General features: G+C 59.3%; 1 protein-coding gene across 1 annotated transcript; it reads left to right on the top strand.

The window, feature by feature from the left end:
• Nucleotides 1-7,525: 7,525 nt before the first annotated feature.
• On the top strand, nt 7,526-9,897 carry NICOL1 (NELL2 interacting cell ontogeny regulator 1). The gene is made up of 4 exons (XM_060147459.1): nt 7,526-8,135; nt 8,418-8,579; nt 8,779-8,867; nt 9,784-9,897. The coding sequence occupies exons 1-4, from the start codon at nt 8,063-8,065 to the stop codon at nt 9,847-9,849; spliced, it is 390 nt and encodes a 129-aa protein (XP_060003442.1). The 5' UTR covers nt 7,526-8,062; the 3' UTR covers nt 9,850-9,897.
• The last annotated feature ends 5,221 nt before the right edge of the window (nt 9,898-15,118 follow it).

The raw sequence follows: 15,118 nt of genomic DNA, 5'->3' as shown, positions 1-15,118 counted from the left end.
GTTTGGGTGGCAGCGGGTATGTTCCTTATCTTCATGGTGGTAATGGCATCACACGTGCATGCTGACCTTCAAAATGAAACAGTTGTTTTACCAGCAAAAATGGGTTTACTCGGGAAATAGCAGAGAATTGTGACTTGGGACAAGCATGCTATACAAAGGCCAAAGGCAAGTCTAACAAAGGAGAGGAGCATTATTTTACAGAGAAAAAGGAGGAAGTTGGGAGGGGTTGTTTTGAACCAAAGTCCATTGGAGAAAAGTGAGAGTTCAGAGTGGTTCTGGATTCTGGCTGAGTTTCTGGGGAAGTGGATTTCTTGTAGGAGATGCCCTGTACATCTCTTCCTGTGGGGACCTGTAATTGATGATTCTTCCTGTGACCAACTTTGAGTGGTACTGCATGAGAGCTCCCCCTTCTGGCCTCCTGACTCCATTTCAGTGAGGTTTCCCTTTATTAATTTTCACATGTATACATCAAAATCGATCTAATTGTGTATTGCATGTCAATCACACCTGAATGAACCTATAAAAGAGTGACAAAATAAATTTAATAATACTTTCAGCCTCCTACCAGATCCTTTGGGTATTTTGTCCAGAGCACTTTAACTCTATTAACCCCTCCCTGATTTATATGTTGCCACATATTTTAATTCTATCTTTTTATTATTGTTTAGTGGAGTCATGGCTTCTTTATACTGTATTTACCCCCAGATCTTCCTCTTACTTTGCCCCCGAGTGAGTTCCAGATCTTCTGTCTAGGAGCTCTTTATCTCAGCCTGAACTACCTCCTTTAGAATTTCCTTCCTAAGGACGTTCTGTCTCTGAGTAAACATGTGTTTATTTTGTCTCATTCTTTGTTTAAAAATATAAGTAATCTTTTCTTTTTAGTAAATACATACAGAAATGTGCAGAAATCATAAATATACAGTTGAACTTCCACAAAGTAAGCACGCTGTGTCTCCAACATCTGAATCAAGAACCAGAGGATGACCCACGCCTTGGCATCACCCCTGCACCCCTCCCAATAGAGTCCTTTTAATGTGCTTGTATTCGTTGAGGAGTTTTGCATCGATGCTCGTGAGGACTGTTGGTCTGCAGTGCTTCTCCGGCCTTGGTATCGGGTAATGCTGGCTTTATGGAATGAGTTAGGAAATATTTCATACTCTTCAATTTTTTGGAAAAGTTTGAGAAGGATTGGTGTTAACACCTCTTTAAATGTTTGCTGGAATTCACCAGTGAAGCCATCAGATCCAGGGCTTTTCTTTGTTGGGAGAGTTTTGATGATTGATTCAATCTCCTCACTAGTTATGGGTCTATTCGGAATTCCTGTTTCCTCATGGTTTCGTCTTAGTAGGTTTTGTGCTTCTAGGAGTTTGTCCATTTCATCTAGGTTATCCAATTTGTTGGTGTACAGTTGCTCACGCTCTTGTAATCCTTTTATTTCTGTTGAATTGGTAGTGATGCCTCCACTTTCCTGTATGATTTTAGTGAACTGAGTCTCTTCTCTCTTTTTCTTAGTCCGTCTAGATAACGGTTTGTCAATTTTGTTGGTATTTTCAAAGAGCCAACTTTTTGTTTCATTGATTTTTCTCTATTGTTTTTCTATTCTCTATTTCATTTCTCTCCACCCTAATCTACCCTTTATTTCTTTACTTCTGCTAGTTTTGTGTTTTGTTTTGTTTTGTTTTGGCTGTGCCTCGCGACTTGTGGGATCTTAGTTCCCCAACTAGGGATCGAACCCATGCCCTCGGCAGTGAAACTGCGAAGTCCTAACCACTGGACCACCAGGGAATTCCCTCCTTCTGCTAGTTTTAGGTTTAGTTTGTTCTTTTTTTTCTAGCTCCTTAAGTTGTAAAATTAGGTTGTTGATTTGAGATCTTTTTTAAAAATGTATTTATAGCTCTAATTTCCCCTTTATCACCGCTTCCGTGGTGTCCCATAAGTTTTGGTATGTTTTGTTTTTGTTTCCATTCCTCTCCAAGTGATTTCTAAGTTCCCCTTTGATGTCTTCTTTGATCCTTTGGTTCTGTAATGTTCCACTTTTCCTTCTGCTATTGATTTCCAGCATCATCCTGCTGTGGTCAGAGAATGTACTTTTTATGGTATCCAGCTTTGAAAATCTACTGAAGGGAATTCCCTGGTGGTCCAGCGGTTGGGATTCTGTGCTCTCGCCGCCGAGGGCTCGGGTTCAATATCTGTTCAGGGAACTAAAATCCCGCAGGCCACACAGTGCGGCCAAAAGAAAAAAAACTGTTGAGACTTAATCAGTGACTTAATGTATGGTCTCTCCTGGAAGGCGTCCCATGTGCACCTGAGAAGGACGTGTGTACTGTTGTCACTGGGTGGAGTGTCCTGGGCATGACTGTTAGATCTGGTTGCTTTACTGTGTTGCTTAGGTCCTCTGTTTCCTTACTTATCTTCTGTCTGGTTGTTCTATCCAATATTATGAGTGGGGTATTGAAGTCTCCAATTGTTATTGTAGAACTGTGTTTCTCTCTTTAATTCCATTAGTTTTTGCTTCATGTATTTTCATGGTCTGTCATTAGGTGTGTAAACATTTATGTTTGTCATATCTTTTTGCCGTATCAAGCCTTTTATTAACGTGGAATGTCCTTCTTTGTCTCTCGTAAACTCTTTCGATTTAAAGTCTATTTTGCCTGATAGCAGTTTAGCCACCCCTGCTCTCTTTGGGTTTTTCTTTGCAGGGAATACCCTGTTTCATCCTTTCACCTTCAATCTATCTGTGTCTTTGGATTTAAAGTGAGCCTTTTGCAGACGGCATAGAGGTAGATCATGTGTTTCTATCCGTTCTGCTTGGGTTTTCCAAGTCTTAAGAGGAGGGTGCTTCCTGCTAGGGATCATTTGAATTTTCTCCTGCCAGTTGCCACGAGAATCGTCATGAGTCCAGAACCATTTCCAGATAGTTTCCTTGTCTCCACTTTCCTGGCGTATCCCGGAGCAGCTCCGTGCCGGAGCCAGCTCTTGTGTTACAACCCTTCTTCCCTTCACCCTCAGTATCAAGACAGCTCACTGCCAGGCCTGCAGGCCAGGAGAGGAGGCCTGGGCTTTCTTCTGGTGTCCCTTCCCTGCTGAACGAGTGGTGTGTGTGCATCAGACTCACTCTGGACCTAAACCGCTAACCCCGGAGCCACGAAGCTCAGACTCTCACGCCTCTTCTCCCAGCTCTGTTTGCTGGCAGGGCCTGGGCAGAGTTAACCTGATGACCTCTGCCCCTTGAACCCACCCCCGCCAGTCCCTCCCCACCTCCTCCGGGGTCATTGGCAACTCCCCTGTGCTCCACCTCCCTTGGCGAGGGAGGTAAGTGGAAGGGGGAGGTGAGGGTTGGCAGGGAAGAGGTGAGGCAACCTGACTGCTGAGCATTGGGGGCAGTGGGCAGATCTGCTCTGGACAGGGGAGAAGGTCCCTGAGAGGCCGTCCTGGGCAGAGCCCACGGCAAGCACGAGCAGCCTCTTCCCAGTGTCTGATGAGACGCCCCTGGACCCCCACCTCTGCCCCACAGTGGTGGCGGCCGGGGAGAGTCTGGAGGGGATGAGGGCTCTGGGGCGTCAAAGGGGTTCATGCCCAGAGCGTCCTGGTGTCATTGTGCAGGCCACGTTCATGCTGACTTCTGTGCTTCAATCTCCAGCTGGACAGCGGCTCGGAACCCAGGCCCCACAAGGCGTTCGCCCTGCACCCTTTCACTTGCCCACCCCGAGGGCTGCTCCTTTCCCCAGCTGCCCACACGGCCCTCCTCCCACTTCCTGCCCCCTTTGTCCCATCCGGTCCAAGCCCCGGACAAGCAGCTCCTCCCAGGCCTGGGCTGCACAGCCAGCGCCTCTCTGCCTGCGTAGGCCCGTCTCCTGCTCACCTGGGCCCGCACTCACGCAGTCACACTTCCTGCGCATCTTCTGAGCACCGGGTAGGGAGGACCTGGCCTTCTGGCGAGAAGATACAGGCCGGGGCTCCTCAACTGCTGCTCCGTCCACAGTCTGGGCTGGATCATCCTTTGTGGGGTCGTCCTGCTTTGCAGGATGCTCAGCGGCACCCTTGACGTCTACCCAGTGGGTTCAGTAGCACCTCTCCTCCCAGCTGCGACCATCCAAAATGCCTCCAGATGCCAAGTATCCCTGAGGGCAAAACTGCCCCCCACCCCCAAGAGCTCTGGATACAAGGAAGGATCAACGTACTTAATAAATTACATAGTGAGTCAGGTGAGAGTGTAAGGAAAAGGAAAAATGTAGGATGGGGTAAGAGGCACTGGAGAGGATGGGATGTTGTTATGGACTGTTACCCCCCCCAATTAATGTGTCGAAGCCTTAATCCCCAAGGTGGCTGTATTTGGAGATGTGGCCCCTAAGGAAGAAAACAGGCTAAACGAGGTCAGTGGGGTGGGGCCCTGATCTGGTAGGATTAGTGTCCTTTTAGGAAGAGACACCAGAGGCTTGCTCCCTGGATGTCTCTCCTCTGTTTTCTCTATAGTACACAGGATGGGTGGGCTGGCTCTCACAGAGAAGGAAATACTTGAGCAGAGCCTCAAGGGAGAGAGGAAGAAGGCTGTGGCATCCTTGGAAACAGGTGGGCCCAGCTTGAGGAAAGGCCCTGGGGCAGGAGCAGCAGAGTGTCCCCAGCGGCCTGGCAAGGAGGTTATGTGGCTGGCATGGCGTGGGCAGGTAAGGGGTGGGAGGGAAGGTTGGCAGGCAGACAGCCTCCCAGCCACATCAGGGCTTGGACTGTCACTGTGGTGAGACGGGATCCATGGAGGGCTGTGAGCAGAGAGGGGGCAGCATCTGATGATGATTGAAAAGGTCCCTCTGTCACAGCAGCACTATTCACAACAGCAAAAGCATGGAAGCACCCACATGTGAATGGAAACAAAATGTGGTCCATACACGCAGTGGAATATTATTCAGCCTTAAAAAGTAAGGGGATGTGGTCCATACACACAGTGGAATATTATTCAGCCTTAAAAAAGAAGGGAATCTCGACACCTGCTAAAATGTGGGTGAACCTTGAGGACATTCTGCTCAGTGAAACAAGCCAGTCACAAAAGCACAAAATACTGCGCATTTCCACTTATATGAGGTCCCTGGAGGAGTCAAATACACAGAGACAGAAAGTAGATGGTGGGTGCTAGGCGCTGGGGGAGAGAGGAATTAGTGTTTAATGAGGACAGAGTTTCAGTGTGGGAAGATGAAGAAATTCTACTCCTGGGTGGTGGTGATACCTGCACAATATGGTGAATACTGTGAACCATACTTAATGCCACTGAACGGTACACCTAAAAATTGTTAAGATGGTAAATTTTATATTTATTTTACCACAATTTAAAAAAGAAAATAAGAAAGGTCCCTCTGGCTGTCTCAGGGCAACTGGACCACAAGGAGGTGAGCTACACAGAGATGGTGAGAGGGCTCAAGAGTCCAGGTGAAGGGCTTCCCTGGTGGCGCAGTGGTTAAGCATCCGCCTGCCAATGCAGGGGACGCGGGTTCAAGCCCTGGTCAGGGAACTAAGATCCCACATGCCACAGGGCAACTAAGCCCGTGGGGCAACTGAAGAGCCCGCGTGCCACAACTAAAGAGCCTGCACACCACAACTGGAGAGGCTGTGCCCGGCAACTAGAGAAGCCTGCATGCCGCGACGAAGATCCCGCTGGCTGCAACTAAGACCTGATGCAGCCAAAAATAAATAAATAAAATACTAAAAAAAAAAAAAGAGTCCAGGTGAGGGGCAGTGTGGACCAGGGGCCTGGAGCCTGGCTCGGAGAATGATTCTGGTGGCTCTGAGAGTGGAGTGCACAGGATTTCTAAAAGGACTGCTGTGGGTTTGGTCTGAGCATCTGCCAGGATGGACTGCCCTCACCAGAGATGGGGAAGGCTGTGGGCAGTTGTTGGGCTTTATTCTGGGGGGAAGAGGGACAGCAGATTTGGACATGCTGACCTTGAGAAGTCTATTCTCCAAGTGGAGGTGTCCAGGGCAGCTGGATGGGACACCTGGAACTTCATGGCTGGTTTTTACAGCTGCAATTGGACAAGGTCACAAAGGACATGGCACTGAGGAGGGGACATGAAGAGGTGGGGGGCGAAGATGGAGCAAGGAGGGGGGCCACGGGGCCACTGATGGCCAGTGGGGAGGCCTGAGGACTGGCCCTTGGATGCTTTAGGTGGGTCAGGGCAGTGCTGGCTGGACAGGTGTGGGCTCAAGAGAGAAGGGGAGAAACTGCACAGCCAGGAGAGGTGATGGTGGGGGCAGCGGCTCACGAAGTTTGTCTTACTGGAATGTGAAAGAAATCACAGACTGCTCGCTGAAGAGCCAGTGGGGAAGGAAAATCCGTACCCTTGGGGAGGGGAGAGGGAGGAGGACGCAGGCTAGGGTGAGGGATGGGGGGCGGGGCGGGGGGCGAGAAGAAGTGTGTGGCCGGGCACTCAGGACCCGGGCAGCCCTGCGGTTCCGCCCGGCGGACCGGTGGCGCGGTCCCCTCGGTAGAGAAGCACAGTTGCGGGGAGGATGCGGCCAGGGGCTTGAGGGTGTGCGGGGCAGGGATGGTCAGGCTGGGCCGCGCCGGGGAAGCGGGAGAAGGGACACTCTGATGGATCCACGCGTCCGCAGCTGTGCCTCCCACCGCACCGCCGCCGAGGTCTCCCCGAGCCTTGCCCGTGCGCGCGCAGGGACAGCGGGGCAGGAGCCGGCCGCGATCCGGAGGCAGCGGGACGGGACGACAGGTAGAAAAAGCCCGTGCCGTGTGGCGCCTTCCGGCCACACGTCCCAACCCAGTGGCCCCTCAGGGCTGCTGCTCAGGCCGGCCGCCGCGTCCCGCCCCACTTGGTGGCTGTGATCTTGCGACCCGGGCACTGGGCTCCGGATAAAGGGCGCGGAAATGCGCACGTCCGGGAATGCCGCCCGCTGGCCCCCCAGCCCCTCCGCCGGGCCGGCCCGCGTTTCCGGAGGCCCCCCGCCCAGGCCCGGGCTGCAGCGAGAGCCTGACCCTGAGCCCGACGGGGAGGAGAGAGTGGCGCTCACGAGCACTGCCCCCTCCCCTAGGTCGGCAAACCCTCGTCCGGTCGGGGCCTTGGTCATCCCATCCCGTGCCGGGGCGACAGCTGACCCAAGGCCCGGGGGTGGGGCAGAGGGCATCTGGCCCGGCGCTGCCCACCAGGAAGGGGGCCGGGCGCTGCCCCGCACAGCACGGGCTCCGGCACTCAGGCGGGGACGCGGGCCTGGGCGCACTCTCCGGAGGTCGTGGCCTCTGCATCAGTGCTGCGCCTCGTAGAGACCAAGTAGACGCCAAGTGGAAACCTTCCCTCTCAGAGGGACCGGGTCTCCCCCGCACGCGTGGGCCTAGCGGGGACCTGAAATCCGCGCGCATCGGGGCGCCCGCGGGGGCCACACTCGGCTCTTTACTTCCAACAACCTTGTGTGGTCACGAGGGAGCAAAGGGCATAGAGGGGCCAAGTGACCCCTCCGAGGTCATGCAGCGGGGGTGGGGGTGTGTGGCAAATAGGTGTCAGGGCGCGGAGTGGCGTAGGGGGGACCCGGCAGGCCGATGGACTTCTCACCTGTCCCTCTCCCCTGAAGCGCAGGGGCAAGCCTGGGCCCGAGTCAGGAGCGGAGAGAGCGGATCCCCACCGGCCCACGGGCCTGGGTCGCTCCTGGCCCCGATCTCCCCCGAGCAATCCGACCCGACTGGACCCCCCTGGCCTGGGAGCAGAGGCCGCGCCTTTGCATTCACTGGCCCCTAGTCCCTGGCGTGCCTCGAGCCCCTCCCTCAGGATCGGCCCAGGGACACCCCAAGCCCCGGGACCGCCGAGCTCCCGCGGCAGATTTCCCGCTTCCTTGGCTTAATTCCGGCCGGCAGTGGCTCTGGAGGAGTTATCCAGGCGCAGCCTCCTCCAAGCAGCCCTCCCCACTCCGTGGCCTGTGGGCCTGACGGCGCTCTGGGCGCAGATCCCGCCCGGGGCTGGGCACACGGAGCCCAGGAGCCACCTCGGTCCCTTTAAGCCCGCTGTTCGCGCAGTCCCGGGGTTTCCATGACGACGACTTCTGATAGGGAACCCGGGCGGGGTCGGAGCGCATGCGCGGTGCTCGCCGGACGCCGCAAGTCTCCCCGAGTCGCCGGCGCTGCTGTCGCGGCGTCCCCAACTGCGGTAAAGGCGGGGTGGGGGTTCGCTGGGCCGGGGTGGGGTGGGGAGGGAGAGGGAAGGGGTCGCTGGGCCCGGGGGGCGTGGCGGGGGTGGAGGGGCCGGGGTGGGGAGCTGCGAGACCTGGTGGACCGGGTGGGGGGGTTCGCTCGTCCCGGGGGGCGGGCCCTGGAGGTGGGTTCGCTGGTCCGCGGAGGTCGGGGTGGGGTAGGGGCTCGCGAGGCCGGGTTCCGGGGTGGGTGTTCGCTGGCCGGAGTTGCGGGCGCTGCTGACTCTCGGCCGCTGCAGGGCGCCCGGGCTCCCTCCGCTCGGCCATGGCCCCCTCGCCGCCGTGCAGGCCCCCTCGGTCGCCGCCGCCGCCGCTGCTGCTGCTGGTGCTGCTGAGTGTCGCGCTGCTGGGCGCCCAGGCCCGCGCGGAACCCGCCGCCGGGAGCGCCGTCCCCGCGCAGAGTAGGTGCCGCGCGCGTGTGCGGAGGGCTCCCCCTTGGCCCCGACCGCACCCGGGCGTGCGGGAGGGGCGTGGCTCGCCTTTGTTCCTAGGGTGGGCCCCGCGCCCCCTCGGGTGGGAGGTGGGGGGCGCATGGAGGCCGCTGCTCCGGTGGGTCCGGGCTGGGAGCGCGCCCCGCGTCCTGACCCGCGTCCCCCGCAGGCCGCCCGTGCGTGGACTGCCACGCTTTCGAGTTCATGCAGCGCGCTCTGCAGGACCTGCGGAAGACGGCCTGCAGCCTGGACGCACGGGTGAGCCTCCCGAGGAGAGGAGGGTGGGGAGGAGGGACGCCCCCTCAACCGCCACACCCAGTTTCTGGTGCCCGTGTGGGAGGGCGGGGCAGCCCCGTTCCCCGGCTCCCCACGGCCTCGCCGGCACTCTCCCCGGGGGTCACCCAATCCCAGTGCAGCCTGCCCCGGGGGAGTGCTGAGGCCCAGTGGGAGGGGAGAAACTGAGGCGGGGGAAGAGGTGGTCGGAAGGGGGTGCGTAGGGCTTGCTGGGCACGGAAAGTTAGCTTGGGCGCAGCTGTCTGGGGGGTTCCTTGCCCCCGGCCTCACCTGGGGAGGGACGGGTGCGTGCACAGGGGCCAGGGGTCAGCCCCGTCAGCCGACGGAGTTTCCATTTGTGACAGATATATGTACTCCTCCTGAGAAAGGGAGAGCATTCCTAGAAGTAGAAAGCAGGGGAGAGCCCCCCTGCTCCCCTTTTCTGGCCAATTCCCAAGGGCCCGGCCTGAGACCTGTGGCGCCCCCTGGGGGCCAAGGGGCCTGAGTTTCATTGAGTCTGGAGCTGGGTTCCTGAGAGGAGCAGCCCCAGCCCACCCTGGGGGTCGGGGGAGGGGTGAGAGGGGCCCCTGAGAGCTGAGCGGAAGCTGGGAAAAGTCGTCCCAGTGTGGGGCTGAGGAGGCAGGACTGGCCCAGGACCGCAGAGGCTCCGGGCCGGGAGGGGGGCGTCTGGAGGGCAGCAGAGGGTCCCCTGCCGTCAAAGTCTGCAGAGCTGGGGCTGGGGGTGTCCTCCCAGAGTCCAGTTCAGGCTCGGAGAGTCTTGGGAATGGGTGGAGACAGGACTGCCAGTGGGTTTTGGGGGGAAGCCGGGAGCTGGGAGGCCCTCGGGAGCTGCGGGGGGGGGGCAGCGGGCGGTGCCCTGACGGCCCGTGTTGCTCTTCAGACAGAGACCCTCCTGCTGCAGGCCGAGCGCCGGGCCCTGTGCGCCTGCTGGCCGGCTGGCCGCTGAGGACCCTCAGCCAGACTACTTCCTCACCAATAAACACCTGGCCCAGCATACCTGTGTCCTGTCTCCCTGCTCTGGCCACCAGAGCCCACCATCGCCGCCTCCTGGGGTCCCCAGTTGGGACTCTCTCTGGGCCTAGGTTTCTGCAGCTCTTCCGTGAGGGCTGAGGCCCTCGGGACACCCGTCCCACACCAGTGCCACAGTTGAGGGTATGCGTGTCCGGCCACACTTGTGAACCTGCACCCACGGGCACGGTGGCCACGGCGAGTCCGCCTTCCAAGGACCTCTTTCCTGCCTGCCTGCACTTATTTTGAGGCGGGGGAAGGGGGGCGGTGTAGAGGCGGCCTGGTCCCTGGAGCAGCTGCCCCGGCGCCAACCCTCCCAAGGCTCTTCTGTACCGCAGTGAGGACGCCTGTGGTCAGGGTCTCCCTGGAGGTCCAGCCGGTGGATCCCACACGGCAAGGCCACTGTGACCAAGGAGCCTGAGGGTGTCGGGAGAGGGGTGATTGGGTGGCGGGGGAGGGCTCCTCTGGGAAGAGAGGGCTGGGCCCTCCCCCCAGCTTCCACCCTGCCTGCTGGCTCCCTCCTGCGCACCCCCGCCCAGCCCGTGGGCACCAGGAGCTCCTGGCTCAGACACGCATCCACACACGTGTGCTCACAGCACCGGGTGGGAGGCCTCCCTCCCTCCCTCTGTTCATTCTGGGAACGGTTTTTAAAGTAAAAATTAATACCTTTTTTTCGAAGTAACGCATGCACACTGTAAGAAACATCCAGGAATGCGGCAGGGCTGCGACTGGAAGTGACCTCTATGGGACACTTGGCTCTCAAGGGCTTTAATTCCCTGGTTGTGGCCGCCTCGGTGCAACGTGCCCCCCCCCCGCCCCGCTTCTGCCGTCTCGGGTTGGTGGAGCCGGACACTCCTGGTCCACTGCCTGGACGACGGCACCAGTCCCCAGCCCGGCCTGGCCTGGCCTGTCTTTGTGATCTACATGCAGGCATCTGTTCAGACCTTCTGCCCCAGGCCCTTCCCTGCCCAACGGGCTTCCCAACCCTTGACCTTGACCTCTTCTGTCCTCGGTTCTCTTCTGCTGGAACCGCCCGGCGTGCAGGGGCAGATCCAGGTGTCAGGATCACAGTGAACAAACCAGATTCCTACCTTGGCCGTGGTGGGAGGCCGAGCTCTGGGTGTCTGGTGGCGAGGAAGCCTGTGAGCTTTACATCCGGCCAGAGAACGCCCGCGGTGGGGGCTGCTGAAGCCGTGGCAGGCCTAGGCCGGCCCTCGGGCCTGGCTGTGAGCGGGGTGCAGTGGCAGGGCTCAGGATCCACCTGTCCTGGGGCCCCAGAAAGGAGCGGAGGGTGGCAGAGGCAGGTGCCTTCCCATCAGGGCGCTGCCAGACGGTGCTCATGTCCCATTGGCTGGCCTCTGTCATGTGGCCACTCCTGGCTGCTGCCCGGCGGGCGGGATGCAGCCTGTGTTGCTGGCCTGCGGCCAGATTCACAGACACAGAGGACCAGCGAGCACTTCTCAGTATGAAAAGTACAAGTACTTCTAGTATAAGTACTTTTTAGCATACGCATGTCCCATGCAATATGGGACGTACTTAAATTAAAAATTATTGGTTTATCCAAAACTGAAGTTTAACTGGGCATCGTGTATTTTGTGGGCAGCCATGAACCCTTGCCCGGACTGGGGTTCCTGTTACCATAAATGATGGGGGCAGCCGAGGGTGGCCGTAGAAAGCGTCTTAGGGGAGCTGCCCTCTGGGAGGGAGGAGGGGCACAGCCCAGGCGGACGGGTGTGGAACCACAGGCAGAAGGGCTGGGGACGCTGCTGTGTAGGGTCTGCCCAGCAGAGTCAGGCAGGAGGGCAGGGGGCAGCGTGAGGGACGGAGGCTCCCCGGAGCCCTGTGGGGTCTGGGCAAGCCCACGTCTGTTGGAACGGGACGTTTCTGGCTGCTGGTTGAAGATGGACTCTGGTCAGGGGCAGAATCAGGGTCCGTGGGGATGTGATGAAGCCATCAGAGCTGAAGAGGGCCCGGGGCTGGGCGGTGGCAGCGGGAACAGCAGTGAGAGGAGGAGCTGGGCTCCAGGTGTATCTGAAAGTAGAGCCAGTGGGAGCCGCGGGTGTGTTTTTTTGAGAGAAAGGGATGAGGGGGTGAGGGGAAGAGGGATGGAGTTACCAGAGAGGTCCAGGAGGCTACCGGACAGACACACCTGGGAAGGGGGCTGGAGAGAGAGAAGGCTGGGCCCCAAGTGCTGGCCGAGAGCCCTGCGGTGAGTGTGGACAGAGGAGCGATGTGCTGAGCGGGCAGGGGGATGGGAGACCCCCGAGGAGATGGGCTCTCATGAGACAGGAAGAGAACTGAGACTGGCCAGGGCTTAGGAAAGAAGTCAGCGTGTCTCACGCTCCCGACGTCAAGCAAGGCCCAAGGCTGGACCCCTGGGTCGGGCAGCCCTGGTCCTCGGCAGCCTTGCTAAGAGCAGGGTCGGTCGGGGGCGGGGAAGGCCTGAAGGGCGTTGTCACTAGAGAAGTAGACGGGAGAGGCAGCACAGATGACTGGCAAAGTTGAGCCGTGCGTGTGGTCAGGGCCCACGCGTTCAGGTTCTGTCCTGGAGCTGCCATACTGCTTTCTGGCTGACTGGGTCAAGAGCATCTTCCATGCTGGGAACGCATTATCCTTGGGACGGCATTTGTTTTCCCTAGAGATCGTGTCTGCCTTATTGTTCCCCTCGTCTGCTTCTGACGTTCTCTGTCAGTCAAGTCGTTCCCGTTACGTCCCCTCCCTGGCCCGTGCCCTCCTGCCCCCAGCCAGCTGGGCATTCCCGCTGCCCACTGCCCACCTTGCACTCTTCTGGTTTGGAGCCACTGTTTCCTAGATTCCATGCCACCTTCTCCCTGTGGCATCCCTTCAGGTAGCTTCCTAGAAAACAGTGTGGTAAGTAACCTTTCCTGAGCTGGCCTGTCTGAAAGTACGGTATCTTCTGCCGGCACGTTCAGCTCATAGCCCCTGCCACCCCAGGGCCTTTGTACGTGCTGTCCCCTCTCCTTGGGGTTCCCCCCTTGGCCTCCACCACCCACCTCACTCTTTAGCCCCTTATCCCAACTCATTTTCTTTGTCCCAAAGGGATGCTGGAGTGTTGATCTCTGTTACTGGTGTATTTCCTGCCCCACCGCACCCCCCGCTTGTGAAGTGCGAGGAGAACGAGCTTCGGTCTTCTCAGGGCCCCATAGAGGTAGGCGCTCACCCAACGTGTGTTGAAGGGAAGGATGGGGGGTGGGCCTTGGGCTCCTGGTGAGGAGGTGAGCGAGCGGCTTGGGTCCAGCGGCGGCAGCTGCCCGCAGCAGGTGGGTCTCGGGAGCCTCGCTTCCTTCCTGCCCTCCGGAGGCTCTCAGAACTGCAGGGCCACTCAAGGTGCCGCACAGGTTCTAACCAGGAGTTTCTGTCCTTCGGTTGGGGAGATAGTGTTGATAATAACCTTTATTTTCTCGTTTCCTCCCCTTCGTGTTCTCTTGGAGGAGCTCCTGTTGGCTGCCTCTGACCTGGCCCTCGTTCCTTTTCCTTCCCACCCCCTGGCCCTCTGATCCACTCCCTCCTGCACTCCCACCGCCTCTGCCGTCCTTCCCAGTCCCTCCTCCCAGCCCCCCCTCGACCTTTCTGCCCGCGGGTCCCTTTCTTCATCTGGGGTGGAGGGCTGTTTTGCTAAATGAACCGGCCAGTGCTGGGCGCCACCTCCCCGCAGGAACAGTGGAGGCCCAGGGCGCCCTCTCCACTCTGGCCCCTGGGATCTGGGGGCGGTGGTCTCGCTGCTGCACCAAGGACCCCTGCCACCCCTGTCAGGGACCTGCAGGGCTCTGGCAGTGGTATCAGGCCAGGGAATCTCGGGGTGGTCGGGGCAGCCAAAGCGAGAGGAGTGGGCGGAATTCGGCGGGGCGGGGGGGGCACCCCGGCATTGGGAGGACAGACCAGACCCCTGACTTCGCCCCCCAGGTTTTCTGTAAAATGGGCTCCTGACGGCAGGACAGGGCGTGCTTCCCAGCGCTCCCACTCCGCCTGGGTCCCTGAGCACGCGATGCCGCGAGGGGCAGTCCCCTTCCTGGCCTCTAGGTGACTGCAGCCACCTCCCTGGGCCCCAAACTGAGGCTCATCGGCGGGGCTTGGGGCCACCCCGTTGCCTGCACCTCTTCCCACTCAGGCCGCCCCCAACTCGCAGCCCCTTAAAGTCCAGGACCAAGACCTCCCAGAGCTCCCACGTGGCCCTCCCTGGGGCCCAGCCCTGGCCCTTCCAAGCTGAGCCCGGCCCCTGCCCCCCACCTGGTGCTAGCGCTCTCCAGGACCCTCTGGACCAGGGGCTGGACCACTGCCTCAAGGCCTTGGGGGCTCTCGGGGGCTTCTGGGGGCTGAAGCGTGCGGTCAGGCCACCTGGACGGGAGGGCGCCCCACAAGGTCAGGCTGAGTGGGACCCCGGGCCGCGCGGCTGTTGGGGGTGGAGGAGGGGCAGCCTCCCGCTCAGGGCTGGGGATTAGGTGGGGTGGGTAATAGCCGGCAGAGGCTGTGGCCCTGTGGGGACCGGGCCGCTCTGCTCTGAGGGACCCCTTCACACCTGGATTTAGGGTCAGGTTGCTGCCCAAGAGCTCCTGGACGGTGGGCCTGGCTCTCCTCCCTCCTGGCCCGCATCAGGGAGCGTGGCGAGTGTCCTTCTGATCCCTGGTCTGGCGCTCGAGCCCAGCCTCGCCTTCTTGGAAGCCCCTTGACCCTCCAGGCCGCCAGCTGCCATCACCGCCCCTCCCCCACCCCCTTCTGGGTGTTTCCTTCTTGGACCCCTTGCATGCTGTCCTCTCCGCTCGGACGTGCTTCCTGCCGTCCGGCTGGCCATCCTCAGGACGCCTCAGAGCCTAGTCCCGCTGTGTCCAGTCAGTGTCACTCGGCCCCCAGGCAGCACGTGCCCAGGCAGCACGTGGAGGGTTTCTGAATGGATGGATGAGTGCCTCTGAGCTTTTCCGTGATCCCCCTTGGAAGGTCACAATCCGGGCCCAGACAAATCCTGGCATCTCCGAAGCACAGCGTGGGGGTGACTTCCCAGCTTGGCTGGCCCTCCCCCTACGACTTAGCGCTCGGGTCCGGCTTGTGGCCCAGATCAGCTCCTGGGTCCGGGGTCCTCCCTCTTCTCACTCCGCCTGGGTCTCTCAGCGCGACGCCGCGAGGGGTAGTCCCTTTCCTGTCCTCTAGGTGACCACAGCTGCCTCGCTGGGCCCCAACGGGGGCTGAGGGTC

Source organism: Lagenorhynchus albirostris, chromosome 4 (assembly GCF_949774975.1).
Source record: "Lagenorhynchus albirostris chromosome 4, mLagAlb1.1, whole genome shotgun sequence".
NCBI lineage: Eukaryota > Metazoa > Chordata > Mammalia > Artiodactyla > Delphinidae > Lagenorhynchus > Lagenorhynchus albirostris.
This window is presented reverse-complemented; position numbering and strand designations above follow the sequence as displayed.